This window comes from Lonchura striata, chromosome 28, assembly GCF_050655825.1.
Source record: "Lonchura striata isolate lonStrDom1 chromosome 28, ASM5065582v1, whole genome shotgun sequence".
Classification (NCBI taxonomy): Eukaryota; Metazoa; Chordata; class Aves; order Passeriformes; family Estrildidae; genus Lonchura; species Lonchura striata.
In genome coordinates, this window is record NC_140730.1 from 5,947,159 (window position 1) to 5,965,709 (window position 18,551).

Consider the following 18,551-nt stretch of genomic DNA (forward strand, 5'->3'; position numbering starts at 1 on the left):
GACCCTGCGGGGTCAGCAGGGCCCTTTGCCCGCGGGAGCCGTGGGGCCCTGGTGAACGTGAGCCCCTGGGCCAGGGGCAGCTTCCCTGAGGGGAGCCCAGCCCGGCCCGGTGCTGGAGCAGGGAATCACCATCACCTTCCTCACTCACACCTGCCGGGAGCCTGGGAGGGTGCCCAGAGCCATCGGCTGTGCTGCTGTTCCCCTGACCTGTCACCCCGAGATTTTCCTCCTGCTGCTCCAGGAAAGGCTCCTGAGCAGGGAGCCCCTGCAAGGGGCTGAGGCTGCTCCCACCCACTGCTGAGGGAGCCTCAAACAAAAAGGGGGTGTTTGGGCAATGTCCTCACCCTTGGGAGCCACACAGTGAAGCACAGAAGAATATGTTGGGTTTTAAAGATTTTTTTTTTATTTTATTTTTTTTGTTTTTATTAAAAAAAAGCCCCTAAATTCTATGGCTTCCAGGAAGCATCAGAGAAATTGAAATGCCGTATCTGTACACTTGGTTTTAAAGCAGTAACTAAACTCGCAATGGAACAAACGCTCTCACGTACAATCGCAGTATTTGGACTCCTCGCTGGAAGGACAGAGGGTCCCGGGCTCGGGCCCCGGCAGCCGAGGGTGTGCGTTCGGAGCCGGGCACTCCGGGCACACCCTCGGGGCCGCCTTCCCTCCCCCTCCGCGGCTCCTCTTCGGCCTCTGCCGGGGCTGCTCTGAGCCGAGGCGCTGACAAGGGACCACTTCCAGTGAAAATTTTAAGGCGATTTTTAAAATTGGTTTGTTCGCCTCGCTGGGGACACGAGGTCAAACGTTGCACGTCCCCTTCCCGCCGTGGCCAGGGACGCAGCAGCAGCTGGGGCCGCAGCCCGGACAAGCCAAAGCCGGGGTCAATCCCGAATTTAGGATGAAGAGGGGCCGTGGGGAGGGCACGGCTCCGTGGGAGACCCCACGCCCCCCCAGCCCCTCCACAATCCGGATCTCCAGCCCTCCGAGATGGTCAGTTTGGACAAATGTTTCAAAGCGGCCACAGATGGTCCCATCCCTCCCCCGCCCCCCCCAGCACAGCCTCAGCCCCTTCTCTTGGGGCAGAACAACAGGGTTTTGGTAAAGATAAGTGTGTGTCCCCCCCCAGTGTCACGATCAATACACACGACAGCGCACGGGGTCAGTCAGTGGGGAGCTGCAGTGCCCCGGGGGTGGCGAGGAACACGGGGGTGCGGGGGTGTCCGTGTGTCAGTTCCAAAAGCTGCATTCCCCCAGCCCGGGAGCGTCCCACAGCGGGGGGATGCAAAATCCCCCCACGGTGGGGATTCCACGCTGGCAGAGCCGCTCCAGCCCGCTGCCCTTCACCGCCCGGCCCGGCCCCCGGGAGCAGCCGCGGGGCCTCGGGGGCTCAGGCTGTAAAACCACGAGGCCGATCAAGCCCTGCCCACACCTACAGCTGTTGTGGAAACATCCAGCCCCAAGACATGGCAGCACCAGAGACGAGGCTGCTTTGCTTCCCCTCCCTGCTTTGCCACCGCCATTCATGGGTCCCTTTGGTCTCGGCCGTCCCTGTCCCTGTGTCCCCCAGCCCCTGGGAGTCTCGGACCTGCTCTCGGCGGGACCGGACGGCGCCTGTATTGCTCGCAAAAGTGCATCGTAAATGAACTGTAAACGCGTTTCCTCTCCCGCCCCCGCGCCCCCGGCTCTCCCCGCCCGGGCCGGGCCGGAGCCCGACGCTCGCCGCCGGCGGGACCGAGCGGGACCCGGCGGGGACGCGGGGCGGGGCCGGAAGGAAGAGCAGAATTCGGTAACACTGAAGATGACGGTCAAAGACTGACGACTCAGCACTCTGCACCGAGACTCACTTTAAATTAACTTAAGAGACAAAGAAGCAACAGAAAAAAAAATATTCCTCCTTAGCCCACTGCTCTTGAAATTGTCTTCGTCTTCTTCTGACAGCGACGGGTCAGAGTCTGTAGTTGATCCCCATTTCGGCCTGGTTATAAACTCAAAGCAAGTGACGCCGTGGGTTTTTCTCTTTTTCTTTTTTTTTTTCTGTTTGACGGACGCAGGAACTTCAGCGAAGTTGGGCTTGGTTCGAGTAAACGGCCACGAGTGGCGGAGGAAAGGACAAGCAGTTTGGGGAGGCCCCGCTCCCCACCTGCGCGTGGGGCGCTGGGGGAGCCCGTCCGGCCCGGCCCCGGCCCCGTCCAGCCCGAGGGGCCGCCGGCTCCGCGGGGAGATCCAGCCGCGGCCAGAGGAGAGGAGCCATCGCTCGCCGCTCCGCCCGGCCCCGGCAGCTCACTTGCGACGCTTGGTGGTTTTCCTCTTCCTTCTCTTGAAGAAACAGCAGCACCTGGGGACAGAGGGGACCCGTCAGCCGCGGGGCCACGGCATGGAAGGCGCAGCAGCCGCGGGGTCAGGGAGGACAGAAACTCCTCGGTGCCTTGGTGAGCCCCACGCGGGCAGAGCTGCTCCACCGAGTACAGCGCCCGGTGCATGGCAGGGGCTGGACTGGGAACACAACAGCCACCAAAAGTGACACCTGCCACAGCAAATGGCACCAAGGGCCAGGCAGGGACTCCAGAGGAGTCCCAGATCCATCCGTGCAGGATGCATCTGTGCAGGAGCCTTGGGCAAGGTGAGATGGGAAGGGTCGGGGTGGTGGCCCTGCAGGAACACCCCTTACAGGTGCCAGGGGACAGCTGGGCTGCTGCTCCCCGAGGGCACTGGACAAGGCATCCTGGGGCAGCTGCTGACCCCTCCTCCAGCCCAGCACTGGCGAGGGGCAGCAGGGCTGGGGCCTTACTTTGTATCGTCTGTCACCTCCACCTCGGTGGGGGCTGTGATGGGGGCGTTCGAATGTCCTGCCGTCGGGTCATCTGTGTTCAGCTCTCCATTGGTGGAGCTCATCACCTGGGGGGAGACGAGTGTCAGCAGGGGCAGCCTGGGGGTCTGCAGCCCTTCCCCTCCTGGCAGGCACAGGAGCCACCCAGGAGACCACCCAGCTATGCCCGGGAGCACCGAGGTGCCCTTCGTGGCAGGACGGTGCCCTCACCCAGAGCGCAGTGTTCGGCCTTGGTGCTGAGCCCTCCCCAAGAGCCCCAGTGCACAGAGAGCTCTGCGCCCTCAGAATGCCCCTGGAAGGATCCCAGCTCCTGGGAGCCCCTGCACCAGGAGAGGGGCTTGCTGGCAGCCAGCTCCACTGTGGGTGAGAGACAGGGCTTGGGAAAGGTGACAGCTCCAAGGAGCCCTTCCCAAGCTGAGCATCTGGACACGACTTCTGCTTTCCAGCACCAAGACTCAGCCCAGTGCCTACCCTGAGGGCTCAGGCATCCCTGAGCTCCTGCGCACTCACCAGGGCAGCAGGGTCAGCCACAGTGCCAGGGCCAGGAGGACATCCAAGGCAACTGGGAGGTGCCTGAACCGCCATCCTGGGCCTGCTGCCCACAGGCAAAGCCAGGAGCTCCCTGGGGATGCACAGGCCAAACACTCTCCAAGCTGCTCGGCCCCGGCGAGGACCCTTGGCCTTCCCCAGCCCCTTGGAGGAGCTGCCACCCGACAGCCAGTGCCCAGCCAGCAGAGCCGTGTCAGGCTCCAGCCCCTGACACCAGCACAGAGACCCCTGCGCATCACCCCGCAGCGCCCAACCCAGGCGGAGCACGGTGGGAGGGTTTGCAGAGCAGGAGTGGGAGGAGGAAGGGGACAGGAGGAGCGAGGCAGAGAATGAGCTGGGCCCTCAGAGTGCCCGGCCCCACGGCCTGCCTGGCACCACGGAGTGCCCGGCCCCGTGATGGCAACAGCGGGAGCTGTGCCCAGGCCTGGGGCCGAGCAGCAGCAGAGTCGCCGTGGAGCAGCAGGAACGAGCAGGAGCGGCGGGGACGGAAGCAGAGACAGAGGAAGCGGCGCAGGCCCAGCCAGGGGGACCCGGCATGGATGTCCCACCATCCATGCGGGAGGGACCCCCAGGCCAAGGCAGGGCTGAGCGGCAGCGGCAGGAGGCGGCGAGCACGGGGCCGACGGCGCCAGCACAGGGCCGAGGCAGGGCCACGGCGGGGGACACGGCCAAGGAGTGCCCGGGAAGGGAGAAGCAGGGCTTGGAGCCAGGGCTCCAGTCAAGGAGGCACAGGGAAGTCCCTGCTCAGAAGAGCAGCACTGGGGGCAGAGCGATGCCCACGCAGCTGCCATGCTGCAGTGTGCTATCCATCCATCCATCCATGCATCCATCCCTTCATCCATCCGTCATCAGTCATCCATCCATCATCCATCCATTCATCTGTCCATCCTTCCATCCTTCAATTTGAACATTTTCCATCCATCCATCCATCCCTCCCTCCATCCATCCATCCATCTATCTATCCATCCATCATCTCCAGCTGCCCTCTAATCCCCCTGGCAGCACCACGGGAGCCCAGCAGCCCGTGGGAAGCAGCCCCAGCCTCGCCTGCGAGCCGTGAGCATCCCGTGGCACCGCAGGGACAGGCAGGACGTGCTGCAGCCGGGGCAGGACCCCGGGCTGCGCGGTCCCGGGGCGGGGGAGCGGGGCTGATCCCGGCTCCGCGGGCGGCCACGAGGCCCAGGGTGGCTCCGCTCCCTCCCGCGCCCGCCCCTGCCCCAGGCGCGTGGTTTCGTGGTTTCGTGTACCTGGACGGACCCCCCGAGCCTGCCGGCTGCCAGGTGAGCTCCCAAAGGCTCCTCGGCAGGCTGCCCACCGGCCTGAGGATCCCACAACTCCGTCCCCTCGGGCGGCTGCTCGCGACAGGCAGGAGGAACAGAATGAAAAGAAACAAAAGAAAAGAGGGAGAATGGGGAAGAGAAGGGAGAAGTGGAGGGAAGAGGTGGGAAGAGTGGCAAAGGGAGTCGAGAAAATAAGACATGCAAAAGCAAAAACATGACCGGAGCAGCTCGAGTTGCTGATTGCGGAGGGCACCCGTGCAGCACCGTCCCGGCGGCTCCCAGAGCGGTCCCTGCGGTGACAGTGGGGGTCTGTGTCCCCCTGCCACCTACACACACACCCCCACGGCCAGCCCCACGCAGGGCCACCCCACGGAGCAGGGCCAGCTCCAGCAGGGCTGCTGGCCGTGTTTGGGAGCGGGCTGGGAGCAGAGCTGCAGCTGCAGCCAGGCCCAGGTGACGCCGCATCCCCAGGACGCCGCGGCGCGTGGCAGGGCCCGTGTGGCACGAGCTGGGCCAAACCCTCCCCTGGTGAGCACGGCACGGCCCCACAGCTGCAGGGACATCCTGTGTCCCCTGGCTGGACACTGCTCCCATGCTCCAGGAGCTCTGTGCTTTGCTCTTGCCCCTGCTCTGGACAAGGGATGTCCAGCATGGCATTCTCCTGGTGCTGCAGGCACAGAGCAGACCTTACTGGGAGTGAGTTCCCAGAAATGAGCCAGAGGTGATTTGAACATGTTCCCCCCTCCCTAAAGAAGCTCTGCCAGTGAGAGCAGGGGCTGTGCCAGGCTCCCTTTGCTGGGCAGGAGCAGCCTGGGGAGGAGAGAGCGTTGCACCCCCTGCTCCAGCCCCTTTGCAGGTGCTCTGCCCCCAAGAAGGTTTGGGAGGATGAGGGTTTGTACAGGACTGCTGGAAAACACATGAGGTTTGCTCTTGGTGGCAGCAGTGCCAGAGATACGTGTCCTGCACCAGGGCAGGACAGGCCACAGCACTGGAGCAGTTCTGAGCAGCCTGGCCCCTGTCCCACACTGCCCGACCCCTGCCCCGGGCTGGGCTCCCTGTGCCCTGCCCACTCCCAGAACCAAGGCAGCCCCAGCATGGGGCAAAATGCTGCCAAGCTGCACCACCAATCCTGCCCTCCCCTGTCCCATGTCACTGTCCCATCGATGGAAGGGCATCACAAGCAGAGCAGTGAGTCACCCCACGGGGACAGTGTCCTTAGCAGAGGTGGCTCAGCCTGCACCAAGCCCTCCCCCACACCCCAGGCTGGACCCTGCCCCTCACCAGCTGATGTCCAGGCCTGGCACCCCCCAGTCATTCCACAGCCCCCACAGTGCTTCCTCCCTCTTCTGCCGGGCCACAGAACATTGCCCTGGGCCCCTGGCACGCCACAGACCCAGAGCTGTGGGAAGGAACTCCTCCCAGAGACAGCACTGAGGGAAAACCATGTTACAGCCCCTGCCAACATCCCTGCTGGGCTCCATGTCCCTGGAGCTGCAGCCCGAGCTGCCCAGCCCCGTGCCCCAGCCAGGCCCTGCCATTGCTCACCTGGTGTTTGGTGTGTGGCTGTGCTTTGTCTCTGTTCGGGGGCTGCACCTGCACCTCGCTGTGCATCGTGCCAATGGGGGTGGGCTGGGGGCACAAAGGACAATGTCAGTGCAGCACCGAGCCCTCCCAACACCCCGCAGACAGATCCAACCTCTGGCCAAACATCCAAAACCCCCCAGAACCGGGGCCTGATCACTGTCCCTACCCCTGCCCCAGCAGTGCCAGGCTTGGTATCAGGCTGCAGCGAGCCCGAGGAATGCACCATGGCAGAAAGTGAGGTGCCAGCTTGGCTGCTGGGGTTCCCTTTGCTCCAAGAGCCTCAAATTCCCATGTCACAGCCCTGGAGTTGGTGACTGGTGAGGAGGTGGAGCTGGTCCCCTGGACAGTGTGTGGCAGGGATGGCTGAGAGCCGTCTCCTCCCTGGCTGCTGCCCCTGCTGCCTGGGGTGCCTCACCCTCTGCCCCCAGGCCCTGAGCTCTCACCAGGGGTTTCCCTGCCCAGTCGTATTCGTAGTCGAACACGTAACCGTTCCTCTCGAACAAGTCTGTGAAGAGCTTCCTCAGGTAGTCGTAGTCGGGCTTCTCGAAGAAATCCAGGCGCCGCACGTAGCGCAGGTAGGTGGCCATCTCCTCTGCGGGGACACGGGGGCTCAGGGGACAGCGCACAGGGGGCTCGGGGCTGGGGGCTGGGCTGGGCACTGCTCTCACCTGGGAAGTTCTCACAGAGCACCTCCACCGGGGTGGCTCTTTTGGTGTCACCGATCTTCTGGTACCTCTCCTTTAGTGTGTCGGCCTGGTGGGGACAAGGGGGGTCAGCACAGTCAGGCACTGCCCTGGGCTGTCACACTGTGTATGATTTCTTGGACTCCCTTTCTCAAGTAACTCCCTCCCCGGGCAGGTCTGGAGGACAAACCCCAGGGTTTCCAGGACAGCTACTGTGAGAGCAGCTGGGGGGACACAGCAGCTGCTCAGCACTGCAAGGGCCTGGCATGGAGCTCAGAGCTGGTGGGGCGCTAGCCCTCCAACACCCCAGGGGCCAAACCTTCCCCCTCCCCAGGCAGAGCCACACCCACAGGAAGCCATGCCCAGGGGCAGCAGGAGCTGGCAGTTACCTTGAGGCCTTGCCAAGGAAGGCTCCCACGGAGGAAGTACATAAACATGTGCCCTAATGCTTCCAGGTCGTCCCTGCGGCTTTGTTCTGCACGGAGAAAGAGACGTGGGTCAGTTCCCACTACAGCTCCAGATGCTGCAGCACCCCAAGTGTCCTGCCGGCACCCTGACGAGCAGGAGAGGCAGCTTGTCCCCAGCCCCACCTCTGCACCCCTGCCCTGCAGTCCCTCCCTTCAGCCACAGGCAGGGCTGGCTTGCCGTGCCCACACACCTTTCCCCAGGTGGGTGTTGATGCTCATGTAACGCGCTGTCCCTGTCAGGCTCTTGTGCTCTCGGTAGGGGATGTGTTTTTTGGTCTCGGGGTCAATATACTCTTTGGCCAGGCCAAAATCGATGATGTGGATGGTGTGCTGCCGCTTGCTGCCCGGCCGCCCCACCAGGAAGTTCTCTGGCTTGACATCTCTGTAGATCAGGCTTTTGGTGTGGACGTACTCCATCCGTGTGATCTGGGGCAGAAGGAGGTGTCAGTGCCAGGGCAGACACCCACCCTGTGTCCTGCAGGCTCCTGCCCCGGACCCTGCTCCCCTCAGCTGGCCCCAGCCCCAAGCACGGACACATCAGCTCCTTCCCACCATGGGACACAGCCCCAGGCCAGCTGCACCCTGGGCACACACTGAGGTGCTCCGGGCTCACAGAGATTCTTGTCTGGCTCAGAGGGGCTGTGAAGGGGTGAAGAGCTCTCCCTCAGCAGGGAGCGGGGAGGTATGGGACAGCCAGGCTGGGTTGTGCCAGCATCTTCCACCCATTCCCTGTGGGATGCCCATGCTGCCTACCCACGGTGCCCACACACCCCCTGCTCCCCAGGGCTGCAGGGCACCCGTGCAGGGTGCCAGGGCAGCCGTGCAGGGCTGCAGGGGAGCCGTGCAAGGCTGCATGGGAGCCGTGCAGGGCTGCATGGGAGCTGTGCAGGGCTGCAGGGGAGCCGTGCAAGGCTGCATGGGAACCGTGCAGGGCTGCATGGGAGCTGTGCAGGGGCTGCACTCACCAGCTGGATCGCGATCATCAGGACGGTCTTGAGCGTGAAGGTCCGATCACACAGATCAAAGAGATCTTCCAGGCTGGGTCCGAGCAGCTCCAACACCATGGCATTGTACTTCCCACAGGGACCAAAGTAGTAAACCTGAGGAATTCCTTCTGCAAGAGATGGAGCAGGGGCTGTGCAGGGCTGCAGCAGGGCCACGCTGTCACTGCCATGCCAAACAGGGACAGGGGATTCAGAGGGGGAATGTCCCTGCACTGCCCTCCCTGCTCAGCCAGCCTGGCTCTGCTCGTGGCAGCAGGGGGAAGGAGGCAGCTCCATCTGCATCCCTGACCCTGCTGTGGGGGTGGTGGGGGGAAAGAACCAAATCAAAAGAGATCAAAGATGAGATGAGGCATCTGTGTAAAACCAGCCTCTCCCTGCGGAGCAGATGGGCAGGAGCTCAAGCTGGGGGTGAAGTTGCAGAGTCACATTTAGGGAAAGCCTCTCTCCCAGCAGTGCCCCTGGCAGGCAGCTCCCCAGGGCAGCTCAGCCCAGCCCTGTACCTGCATTGCCGAGCTGTTTGTAGAACCGATACTCCAGGTGCAGCTGGGGGGCCCGGGATTTTATGGGTTCCTTGGAGGAGAGAAAGGAGAACAGTTAAGTAGGAAGCAGGATGTTCAAGGGGTCTGGGTGTCAGCATCTTTCACATGCTGGCAGAAGCTGGACTGAGAGCATTTGGGGTTGGGAACAACTGGTATAAAATGGAGATGAAGCCTCAGGGGATGATGAGAGAAAATCAGCCCATATGGGAGCCAGATCATCTCATCCAGAGAGAGCAAAACATTAATGGGGTCAGGTACCAGTGGGGCCACCCTCTCTGCTGCTGGCACAGGCTGAGCACAGCACAGGCCTCGGTGAGGGCTGGGAGAAGCACGGCTCAGCTCTTCCCTGCCCAGACCTGGATCACCCCTCCTGCAGTGATGGTGTTTCCAGACTGCCCTCAATTCCCAGTGGGAACGGAGCTCCCTGACAGCCCCTCAGCCACCACATCATCACATCCCAACCCAACACCACGGGAGAAAGGAGAGAAGCCTCCTTCCCAATGGCTGGAACATCTCCCACCCCAACCATGGAGGAACTCCCTGGTTTGACAGCTACTCACCAATTTGATAGCTACGTATTCATTTGTGTAGAGATTCTTCCCTGCGGGCAGAGACACAAAAAAGAGATGAAAAGCAGTCCCTGCATCACCCCCACCACACATCCACCGCTGTCCCTGAGGGCTCCTGGGCTCAAAAACATTCTGAACAGGTTCTGCTGCTCCCACAACACCTGAAGGGGCCTCAAGGCATGAGCGGGAGCAGAACCCACTGTGGGGAGTTGCAACATGCCTGCTAATTATCCCCAGGTGGGGATGTGGATTCCTCTGGCATGGGGAGGCTCCTGGGGGCTGGAGCCAAGGCTGATGGGAGGGGGCAGCAGCAGGACGTGACTGGGCAAGGCAGGGACAAGGCTGAGACCTGGTGCTTCTCCCAGCCCCACAGGGAGAGGGGGCTAAGGAGGTGTGGTATTCACACAGAGGGATGGCCAGGGTAGGGGGACACTGAGGTTTTTTGGCCAGTAGGACCCTGCAAAGGGTGGCAGGGAGGAGGGACACCCGGGAGCACTGGCACAGCTGGCAGTGGTCTGAGGGCACCACAGGCTGGTGGAAATCTGTCCCCAGTGGCTGGGGTCACTTCTGGGAATGGCACGTGCTTGTGTGTAGTGTGTGTGAATCAGCCTCATCCCTGGGGATGCTCCTGCCTGCCCAAGGGCACAGGGGAAGCCAGGAGCAGATCCATGGCATGGCCCAGGCTGTACGAGGAGCTGAAGGCTGCAGGAAGAGCCCAGGGGAGTGAAGGAGCAGCTGTGGCACCCAGCACCTCGTACAGGACCTCCCAGGAGGGCTCCACACCTGCACAGGACTTTTCACATCATCACCACAGGAAGGCTGAGCTCAGGGTGCCTCCACATCTCCGCAAAACCAGGGGGCTGAGGAAAAGGGGGCACACCTGGGAAGCAGCACACAACCTCTGCCCAGGCCCATAAAGGCCCAGATCAAAGGTTTGCAGGAAGAGTTCTGAGCACTCCCTGTGCCAGAGCCTGCAGGAGCCCAGGCAGGTGGGGGTGAAGGGCAGCAGACTCCAGATCCCGGCGATCCCACTGTATCTGATGGAGCTGCATCTGTCTCCTGGGATTTTCTCCAAGCAATTTGCTTAGGGAACAAGCTCCTCCTGGCGTAAGATTTCATCTGCTCTGACTGCTGCTCTCCACCTGAAGCAGCAATAAATCCTGGCCGGTGACATCAGAGCCAGCTGCTGAGCGCCACAGTCGGCGGCAGGATTACGGGAAGAGGGATGAATGGGAGATATTAATGGAGCAGCTCCTCCCAGGGATGGGCTCTGCAGCCAAGGAGGGGCTCAGTCCTGCTGCCTTCCTGACCCTCTCCCATCCCAGGGGACCTCTGCCAAGCCACTTTGTCTGCTGCTTCTGCATAAAGCAAATCCCTTCACAGCGATTAGGGAGGAAGGGATTTGGGAGGGAAGGAGGAACGTCTGGTGAACACAGCGTGTGCCAGATCCAGGGGGTTTGTCCCATCACGCACTGACATTTCCTGGGGAGCAGGTGGGACGCCCCCAGGCCTGTGCCTGGCTCCACAGTGCCATACAGTTCAGTCCAAAACAATTACTGCTGCCTTCAGGGCAGCAACATGGGATCAGAAAACTCACAGCTGGATTTTCCCTGAGGTCAGGCAGGATTTGAAGGGGGAAAAACATAACATGGCAGGAAAAATGCCAGAGAGACACTGCAAAAGGGACTCAGCAGGGAGGGAGAAGGGATGGAGGCAGGAGAATCCCCAGCAGTGGCATCTCTCCTGTCCTCACCACGCAGTGGTGGCTCACTGGCACAGAAAGCTACCAGCAACAAAGCTCTGGAGCTGGCAGCATTCTCCCAGCCCAAAAATGAGTCCAAATAATTTGGCACTCCCCTGGGTTCACCCCTACCTTGGGGGGCTTGGACACACCTGATGGACAAGCTGGGGAGCAGAGACTGGTCAAATCACCACCCTCTGCTTCCCCTTTCTGAATTAAAAAAGGTGCAAATAGCAGAACTGGCCTGTCATGAGATTAAGAAACCAAGAGAAAAGAAAAAGCGAAACAGCAAGGAGGGAGGATTCCTTCCATGCCGGGGAACTCCCCACTCCAGCTCCTGGAGCCTCTGCTCTGCACCGGTGTTCACAAGGGGGCAACTTTGACACCCAAAATGTGCCAGAGCCCAGGGAGTGACGAGGAGGACTGGAGCAGGCAGGACCTGCAGCACAAAAGGTGCTTTTGAAAGGAAATAAAAGAGCAAAGTGGTGAGATGGGAGGCAGAAAGCAAATATTAGCATTGCAGGGGCCTTTGCCCGGCTCGGTGCTGGAGGTGCCTCCAAGCCCAGCTGGCAGCAGCTGCAGGATGCAGTGTGTGGGACCAGAACGGCCCAAGGCAGGAGCAGGCAGCCAGGCCTGGGGCTGGTGTGCTGGCTGTGCTGCAGCCAGACCTGGCTCTCTCTGCTCTCCCCTCCCCAGGGATTTGGCAGCAGCACCAGCACCTGCTCCTGCACGTCAGCACAGCCGGGAGGAGCCCGGCGCAGAGCTGGGTCCCCATCCAAGCAGCTCAGAACCATGGGATCACAGAATTATTAAGGTGGGAAAAGACCCTTCAGATCAGCACTCTGATCATCAGCCAGCAGCACCACCATATTCACACTGGCCCATGTCCCCAAGTCCCACATTCTCAAATTTTTGAACGCTTCTGGGCTGGTGACCCCACTCCTACCCTGGGCAGTCTGTTCCAATGCTTCCCAACCCTTTCTGTGAAGAAATGTTCCCAATAGCCAATCTAAACCTCCCCTGGCCCAGCCTGAGGCTGTTCCCTCTCCTCCTGTCCCTGTTCCCTGGAGCAGATCCCGACCACCCCCGGCTGTCCCCTCCTGTCAGGAGCTGTGCAGAGCCACAAGGTCCCCCCTGAGCTTCCTTTTCTCCAGGCTGAGCCCCTTCCCAGCTCCCTCAGCCTCTCCTGGTGCTCCAGCCCCTTCCCCAGCCCCATTCCTGTCTCTGGACACACTCCAGCCCCTCGCTGTGAGGAGAAAAGCAAGCACTAAGGCTGCCCCCTGCCTGTGGCACAGCACAGAGCTGTGCCTGGGCACTGGGATGGGAATTTGGCTTCCCAGAGCTGGGAATGCAGTGGAGGAACAGGGGATGGGGCAGCTGCACACAAAGGCAGCCAGGCCCAGCCCTGCCAGCACTGCAGCTCCAGTGACAGTGGCTGCACCAGGCCAAGCAACGACAGCTCTGTGAAATGCTGGGCTTTAACAGCATCAGAAGAAAAATGTTATTTCAGAGCTTGACCTTCTCTAAAGGAAGCTCTGAGTAAGCAGAAGGCAAAGCAAGTCTGAGCCTTCAGCAAGGGAGGCAGGAGAGCAGGAATTGTGTGGGTTCCTCTCTCCCAAAGCCTCCAAAGACACCCCTGTGCCACCTCTGGCACGTGGTGGGTCTGTGGCTCTGACCTCTGGGAGGTGGCCGAGCCCTTGGCCACACTGCAGGTGCTCACAGGGAGATCTCTGCAGAGCCCAAGACAAGAAGGGTGTCATGAGCAGGGCACTGAGCCCAGGCACTTTTTCAGAAGTCACTTTTTGTGGCCCCAGATAACTCCCTGGGAGGTCCTGGGAGGCTGCTGGACAGGCCTGAGAGCCACAGCTCAGGAGAGCTTGGGAATGTCCCCAGCACCTGCACATGACCCTTCAGCTGGGCCACGGCCCTGGCCAGCTGCAGTAGTGAGCTGCTCCTGGCTCACACACTGCACACAGACTCACCCCCTGTGCTCTTCCCTCCAAAATCCCGAGTTTACATTAAAGGATAATTAATTTCCAGCTGTTAATTTTCATTTTGAAGGAAAACTGCTGCTGTGGCTCCAAGCTGCCAGCAACAATGCATACAGCAGGCTGGGGGAAAGGGGTGGGCACTGAGAAGCTGCAAAATGCTGCTGGAAGAACAGAAGCAGCAGCTGCTGCCAGGTCCCCCATCCTTCCCTGCACCCTGCTCTAGGCTGAGGCTGCCCTGGGACAGCCCCATGGCACAGCCTGGCAGGAGCACCAGCCTTGGGCCTGGCTCAGGAAGGGGCCCTCAGGAAGGGTGCCAGGACTAAGGGCAATTCCTGGCTCTGAGGCAGCCCTGCACCAGGGAAGGATCTGCACAGCACCCAGGTGCTTTGGGCTCAGTTTTGACCTTTCTGCTCAGTATCTGGGTTTTCCTCCTCTCCCCCTACCCCAGCCCATCCCAAGCACTCCTGAGTAGCTGCTAAGAGGAACCTGCTCCAACAAACCCTCTCTGTGAGTGTGCTGGTCCTACTCTTGGGGCACAGAGAGCTGGCAGGGCTGCAGCTCAGCTGTGCCCAGTGCCAGGGCACACGAGCCACCAGCCACACTCTGGTCACCCACTGCCATCAGCATCCTGCTGCCTTGTGTTTCAGAGGGCAGCATGCCACCCTGGCTGGCTGTGGGCAGCACGTGGGCAGGGGGAGCTCAGGGGGCTGCAGGCAGGAGGCACTACCCTGGGATGCTGCTGGAAAGCCCCAGGAGGAATTTGCCTGGTGCTGGACCCCAGCTGGAGGCTGGCAGGGGGAAAGGTGAGCACTCACCAGCTCAGGGTGAAGCTCCAGGACATAACAAGGTAACAGGACCCAGCACTTGCACAACATAAACCTTCCCCTCCGTGCCAGAGGGCTGGGGCAACCACCCTGCTCCAGCTCCCAGCCCAGCTCTCCAGTCATGCTGGTCCAGTGCGGAACTGGCTGGCAGCACTGCCAGACTGGGACTGGCACCACGTCCCTGCATTGCCCGGGATGCCAAGGCCAGCAGGGACAAGGAGAAGCAAGATCCAAATGCACAGCCCTGGCAGCCACAACTCCTGCCCACGTCATTCCCCTTCTGGTTTCCCACACATGCCTTATGCCAATGGTTTTTTAATATTTCATCTTTAAACAGATCACTCCTACATGGGTGGACATTTGTCTCTACCGGGGGCAGCTGAGCTGAAGTACCCTAAGGACAGGTCACCACGTGCCCCTCGGTGTGGTGGAGAAACAGGGCAAAGTGGTACCTTTTTGGGGAAGACAGTGTCCCCTTCCTCCCTCCCCACCACTGGGAGCTGGGGGAGTCACCTCCAGGTACATTTTTTCAAGATCTTGTGCCCTTTGTTGTGAGAGGAAAAAGGCCAAAGAAGATCTGGGAGCTTTTAAATACTGAGCTGCAGTTTGGCCTCTAAAGCCTTGAGGACTGAATTCTCTATTCCCAGGGGAAAGCTGAGTGCCCAGCAAGAGGTGGGGAAGATCCCTGCTCATGCCACCACTTCACAGCAGGAGCCCTCTGGTCCCTTCCCATTCATCTGCAGTTGGAGGAATCCCTAAATCCTGAAAGCATTCCTGAGCCCTGATGCAGTTCGAAGGCACACCTAAGGAAGAGAGATGTGATTTTAGGAGAGAAGCCACATAGCTGTGGCTTCCACTGCCATGATGGGATCTCGTGCTCAGGCCTGTTATGGCCAGGCACTGCAGGGTGTGACAGAGCAAAAAAGCCACGTGAAGGGACTGGAAGCTTCTCTTGCTGGTGGCAAGGACAAATTCTCACTGTGAGAATCGACCACTGTGGAGCCCTGGAGCGAGAGCTCGCTGCTTGTCCCTGCAGCCACGAGCAAACCAAGCCCAACTGCTCCCAGGCCCCTGCAGCAACCTCACTGTCAGTTTGACAGACATTCCTCAGATCCATCTGAGACTCGTGTCCCCTTGCTGCTGCCCCTGGAAAATGAGGGGGAGGCCAAGGCAGGGGGGGTCGCACTGACCCTCAGCACAGCAACACAGCCCCAGCCTCCTGCAGGGATCCAGCTCACCCAGAAACACAGATCCATCGTGGAATGCTCAGTGCTAAGCAAGGAAAAGGAGGTGCAAGGACACAGGTGGACCCTGCACAGCTCAGGGCTCTCTGCCCACTGGCCCAGCAGGGAGGCACTGGCAGCAGGAGTGTCCAGATCTACCCGGGGAACTGAAAGGAGCAGCTGGTGTGGTAAAATCCTCTCCTTCCACAAGGCCTGGGTCTGGAGGAAGACTCAGAGCTCTTCATGACAGCAGGAGAGCCAGCTGAACAGGGGAACTGCTTGGCTGGATTTAACCAGAGCGTTTCCCCAGCTCTGCAATTAAGCGGCGATCCCGCCGGGAAGTGCGGGGATGGGACGGGCGAGCCTGGCACCAGCCAGTCTGTCAGGCCGGGAAGAGCTGACATTAACTCCCCACACTGGGAGCTGGGGACTGACCTCACCCCAGCCAGGGCTGCCACAGCTCCTCCCCAGGCCCACGGTCAGGGCAGGTTTAGCTCAGAGCTCGGTTTGAGAGGGCGCTGCTTAAAATACCACGGAGCAGTAAGGGCTGTGGCTGTCACAGGCTCTGGGGACTGCCTCTCTTCCCTCTTCCCAGAGCACAAGCCCCTTCCCAAAGCACTCACAGCCAAGCTGGCAGGGCCTCCACCCACACATTCCTGGAGACATCCAGACTGTGCTGCTGGCACAGAGGTGCCTGGCCCTGCCAGACCACTCCCAGCTGCCTGATGCCAAGCAAAGGGTTAACAGCTTGCTGAAAGTCTCTTGGGACATTCCCAGTCCTGGGAGAGGAGCAACCTCCCCACCCTCCAAACAGGAGTTTGCTTGAGGAGTTTCCTGATAAACTTGGTTCAAAATGGAAAGTGACTATGGAAGACGCTTAAGTTTTATTCCTTTCACTGACCTGTACAGAATTTCAGGGGAGTCTCTCAAACAGCCAGTTTCAACAAGTGAAGAATTTACCCAGGATAAAACCAGGATTCTCCTCTCTAGATGTTTGTCCCAGCAGAGTGAACGTCCCTTAGACCCCCATGCTCCATCCCCTGTCCTGAGGCACAGCGAGAGGGCAGCACCCCGAGCACAAGTGGGGTGAGATTTGATCAGTACAGTGGCATCTCCTGAATCCCTCCTCACTCAGTGTTCCTGGATTTGGGGGGCACCCAGAACTCTATGGCCATTTACCACCATTTACCACAGACAGATCCAGCCTGTAGTGTTTTCCCTGGCAGACCCAGAGGAGATGGGACAGGAGGAGATGGGAAACACCTCTGCAATCAGTCCTTTGTGCTGGGATGGGCCTTGGTAGATCAAGCACAGCGTGAAGGGATGAAGGAAGTGGAACCTCTGTGACAGAACAAGAGCTGCCTGCAAGGGGCAACGCTTCGACTCTGTGTGGCCAGTCAGCAACCCAGTGCCCACGGCCACAGCCTGTGCCAGCTCCTCCTGCTGCAGGAGGAGGATGCCAGGGCAATCCTGGCAGGAGTAGGTTCAGTGAGGACAGAGATGAATGACCCTTCTCACCTAGACGGAGCTCCCCGAAATTGCCGCATCCGATCTTCTTGCCGACACGGAAGTTGGGACCCACCATTAAGACTCCCGAGTTGGTTCCAGCACCCCGGCCTCCATGACCACTCCTTCCTCCACCTGTCTTGGACATTCTTTTACCTTCCTCCAGCTCCCCTTTCCCTCCTCTCTTATCAAAATCCATAAGTTTGTGATACCCCGGCCTCTCCACGGTTACGCTGCTGCCATACAAATCCCAGAGCTGCCGAAAATGGAAGGGTGAGGAGGAAAGAAGCAGGGTTCCTCTTGGTTAATACACCATCCCGGTGAGCGGTGGGAGGGCGGGGTCTGGAGAAGGAGGGGTAAGAGGCCGTCCACGGGTGCTGGGCTACTGAAATGTTAGTGCTTCCCAAGGTCCCGCCGGGACTGTCATCATCGCTGGTCACAGGGAGTTCTTTGGTGGAGAGAACATCCTGCAGACAGGGTCCTCCCAGCGCAGCTCCTCGCTGTCCCAGCTGTGCAAAAGGAGAGGCAGAAAATCAGTATGGGAAGGCAGAGGACAACAGAGAGCTGTGGGCTCTGCGTTCCTCAAGAGTCCCTCCAGCACCTTCCCTGCAGACAGATAATTCCCAAAGCAATGACAGTGCTGCAGTTGAGGGGTGGGAGAAGCTGGGATAAACATCAGGTCCCAAAGTGCCCCATGCCTGAGATGTTGGTTTAAATAAACAAACAAATGAATTTCAAAAAAAGCTTGGTCAGCCAGAGGTGAAATGGCTGATGAGTGTCTCCATGCTGGAGCCAGTCAAGAGTGATGTGGGGACAAAACTGTCCCCACGGGGAAGGGCTGTGGCAGCTTCTAGAAGCACTCAGAGGCACCAGCCAGGAACTCTGAGAGACCCCAAGAGCAGAGGACACATGGGAACCCAGCATTATGGGCACACCATGCCAGGCATGGGGCTGCCCATGGAGTGAAAATGATTTCACCTGGCTGGGAGAGTCCCTGTGATCCAGGGGCAGGGGAGTGGAGTTGGAGCACCTCCCACTCCAGCAGCAGTCTCTGCTGTGGTGGGTCAGGATCCTGTGCCAGCAGCCCAGGACAGGGTTCCTGAGGAACAGCCACACTCAGGGCACCCACCACAGCCCACCTGGGCTAAGGGAAAACACCCACTTGGCAAACAGGAACGTACTAACATCCCACTGCCTCCTCCTCTGCTCTCATCAGCCAGCCTTGATTTTAATTGCAAAGCTGGGAGCGAGGCCCCTTGGCTGCAGCCCGGGGCAGGGCTGTGACACTGGCTAGAGCAAAAGATGCTCGTGGCAGCTTGTTTGCTCAGGGTGCAGCACCTTGCCTGCCTCCTGTGCTCCCAGTGAGGCTGCTGGAAAGCCCCGTGGTGCTGGTGGGGTTATCTGGGCTCCCCTCAGCTCCCATAAACAGGTAGCAATCAGCTCAGCCCCCTGAAGCAGGGAGCTCCATCTCATGTGCACAGCCCTGCTCATGGCAGGGCTGGATGGGGTGACCTTTAAAGGTCCCTCCAACCCAAACTATTCCATGATTCCACAACACTGGCTCCATACACATCCCTGTGCAGCTGCCTGTCCTCATGTGGGTACAACAGCCCAACATCAGGGCCAACCAAAGCCTTGCTTCCTTCTGGACACAAGACTGGGATGAAAAGAACCAAGAACCTGCTCTGTGCTCAAGGAACCAGGTGCCCAAGAGGGAACTGCACTCTCCCTCTCTCCAGCACTCCACCAGGGTGGGACTCCCCT

General features: G+C 60.2%; 1 protein-coding gene across 4 annotated transcripts in view; it reads right to left on the reverse strand.

Moving 5' to 3' along the window:
• Window positions 1–380: 380 nt before the first annotated feature.
• Window positions 381–18,551, reverse strand: part of CSNK1G2 (casein kinase 1 gamma 2) — a 42,868-nt gene continuing 24,697 nt past the window's right edge. For 3 of the 4 annotated variants that reach the window (XM_021528248.4, XM_085562599.1, XM_085562598.1), the window contains exons 2-13: window positions 16,800–17,296; window positions 9,494–9,534; window positions 8,895–8,964; window positions 8,356–8,504; window positions 7,582–7,816; window positions 7,313–7,398; window positions 6,909–6,993; window positions 6,684–6,832; window positions 6,202–6,285; window positions 4,624–4,728; window positions 2,789–2,895; window positions 381–2,335 (exon numbers count right to left, since the gene is read on the reverse strand). In XM_021528248.4, coding sequence (XP_021383923.1) covers window positions 2,281–2,335; window positions 2,789–2,895; window positions 4,624–4,728; window positions 6,202–6,285; window positions 6,684–6,832; window positions 6,909–6,993; window positions 7,313–7,398; window positions 7,582–7,816; window positions 8,356–8,504; window positions 8,895–8,964; window positions 9,494–9,534; window positions 16,800–16,986 — 1,353 coding nt within the window. In that variant the 5' untranslated portion in view covers window positions 16,987–17,296 and the 3' untranslated portion in view covers window positions 381–2,280. The remainder of the gene's footprint in view (window positions 2,336–2,788; window positions 2,896–4,623; window positions 4,729–6,201; window positions 6,286–6,683; window positions 6,833–6,908; window positions 6,994–7,312; window positions 7,399–7,581; window positions 7,817–8,355; window positions 8,505–8,894; window positions 8,965–9,493; window positions 9,535–16,799; window positions 17,297–18,551) is intronic. The other variant, XM_021528249.4, reaches the window with a different exon arrangement.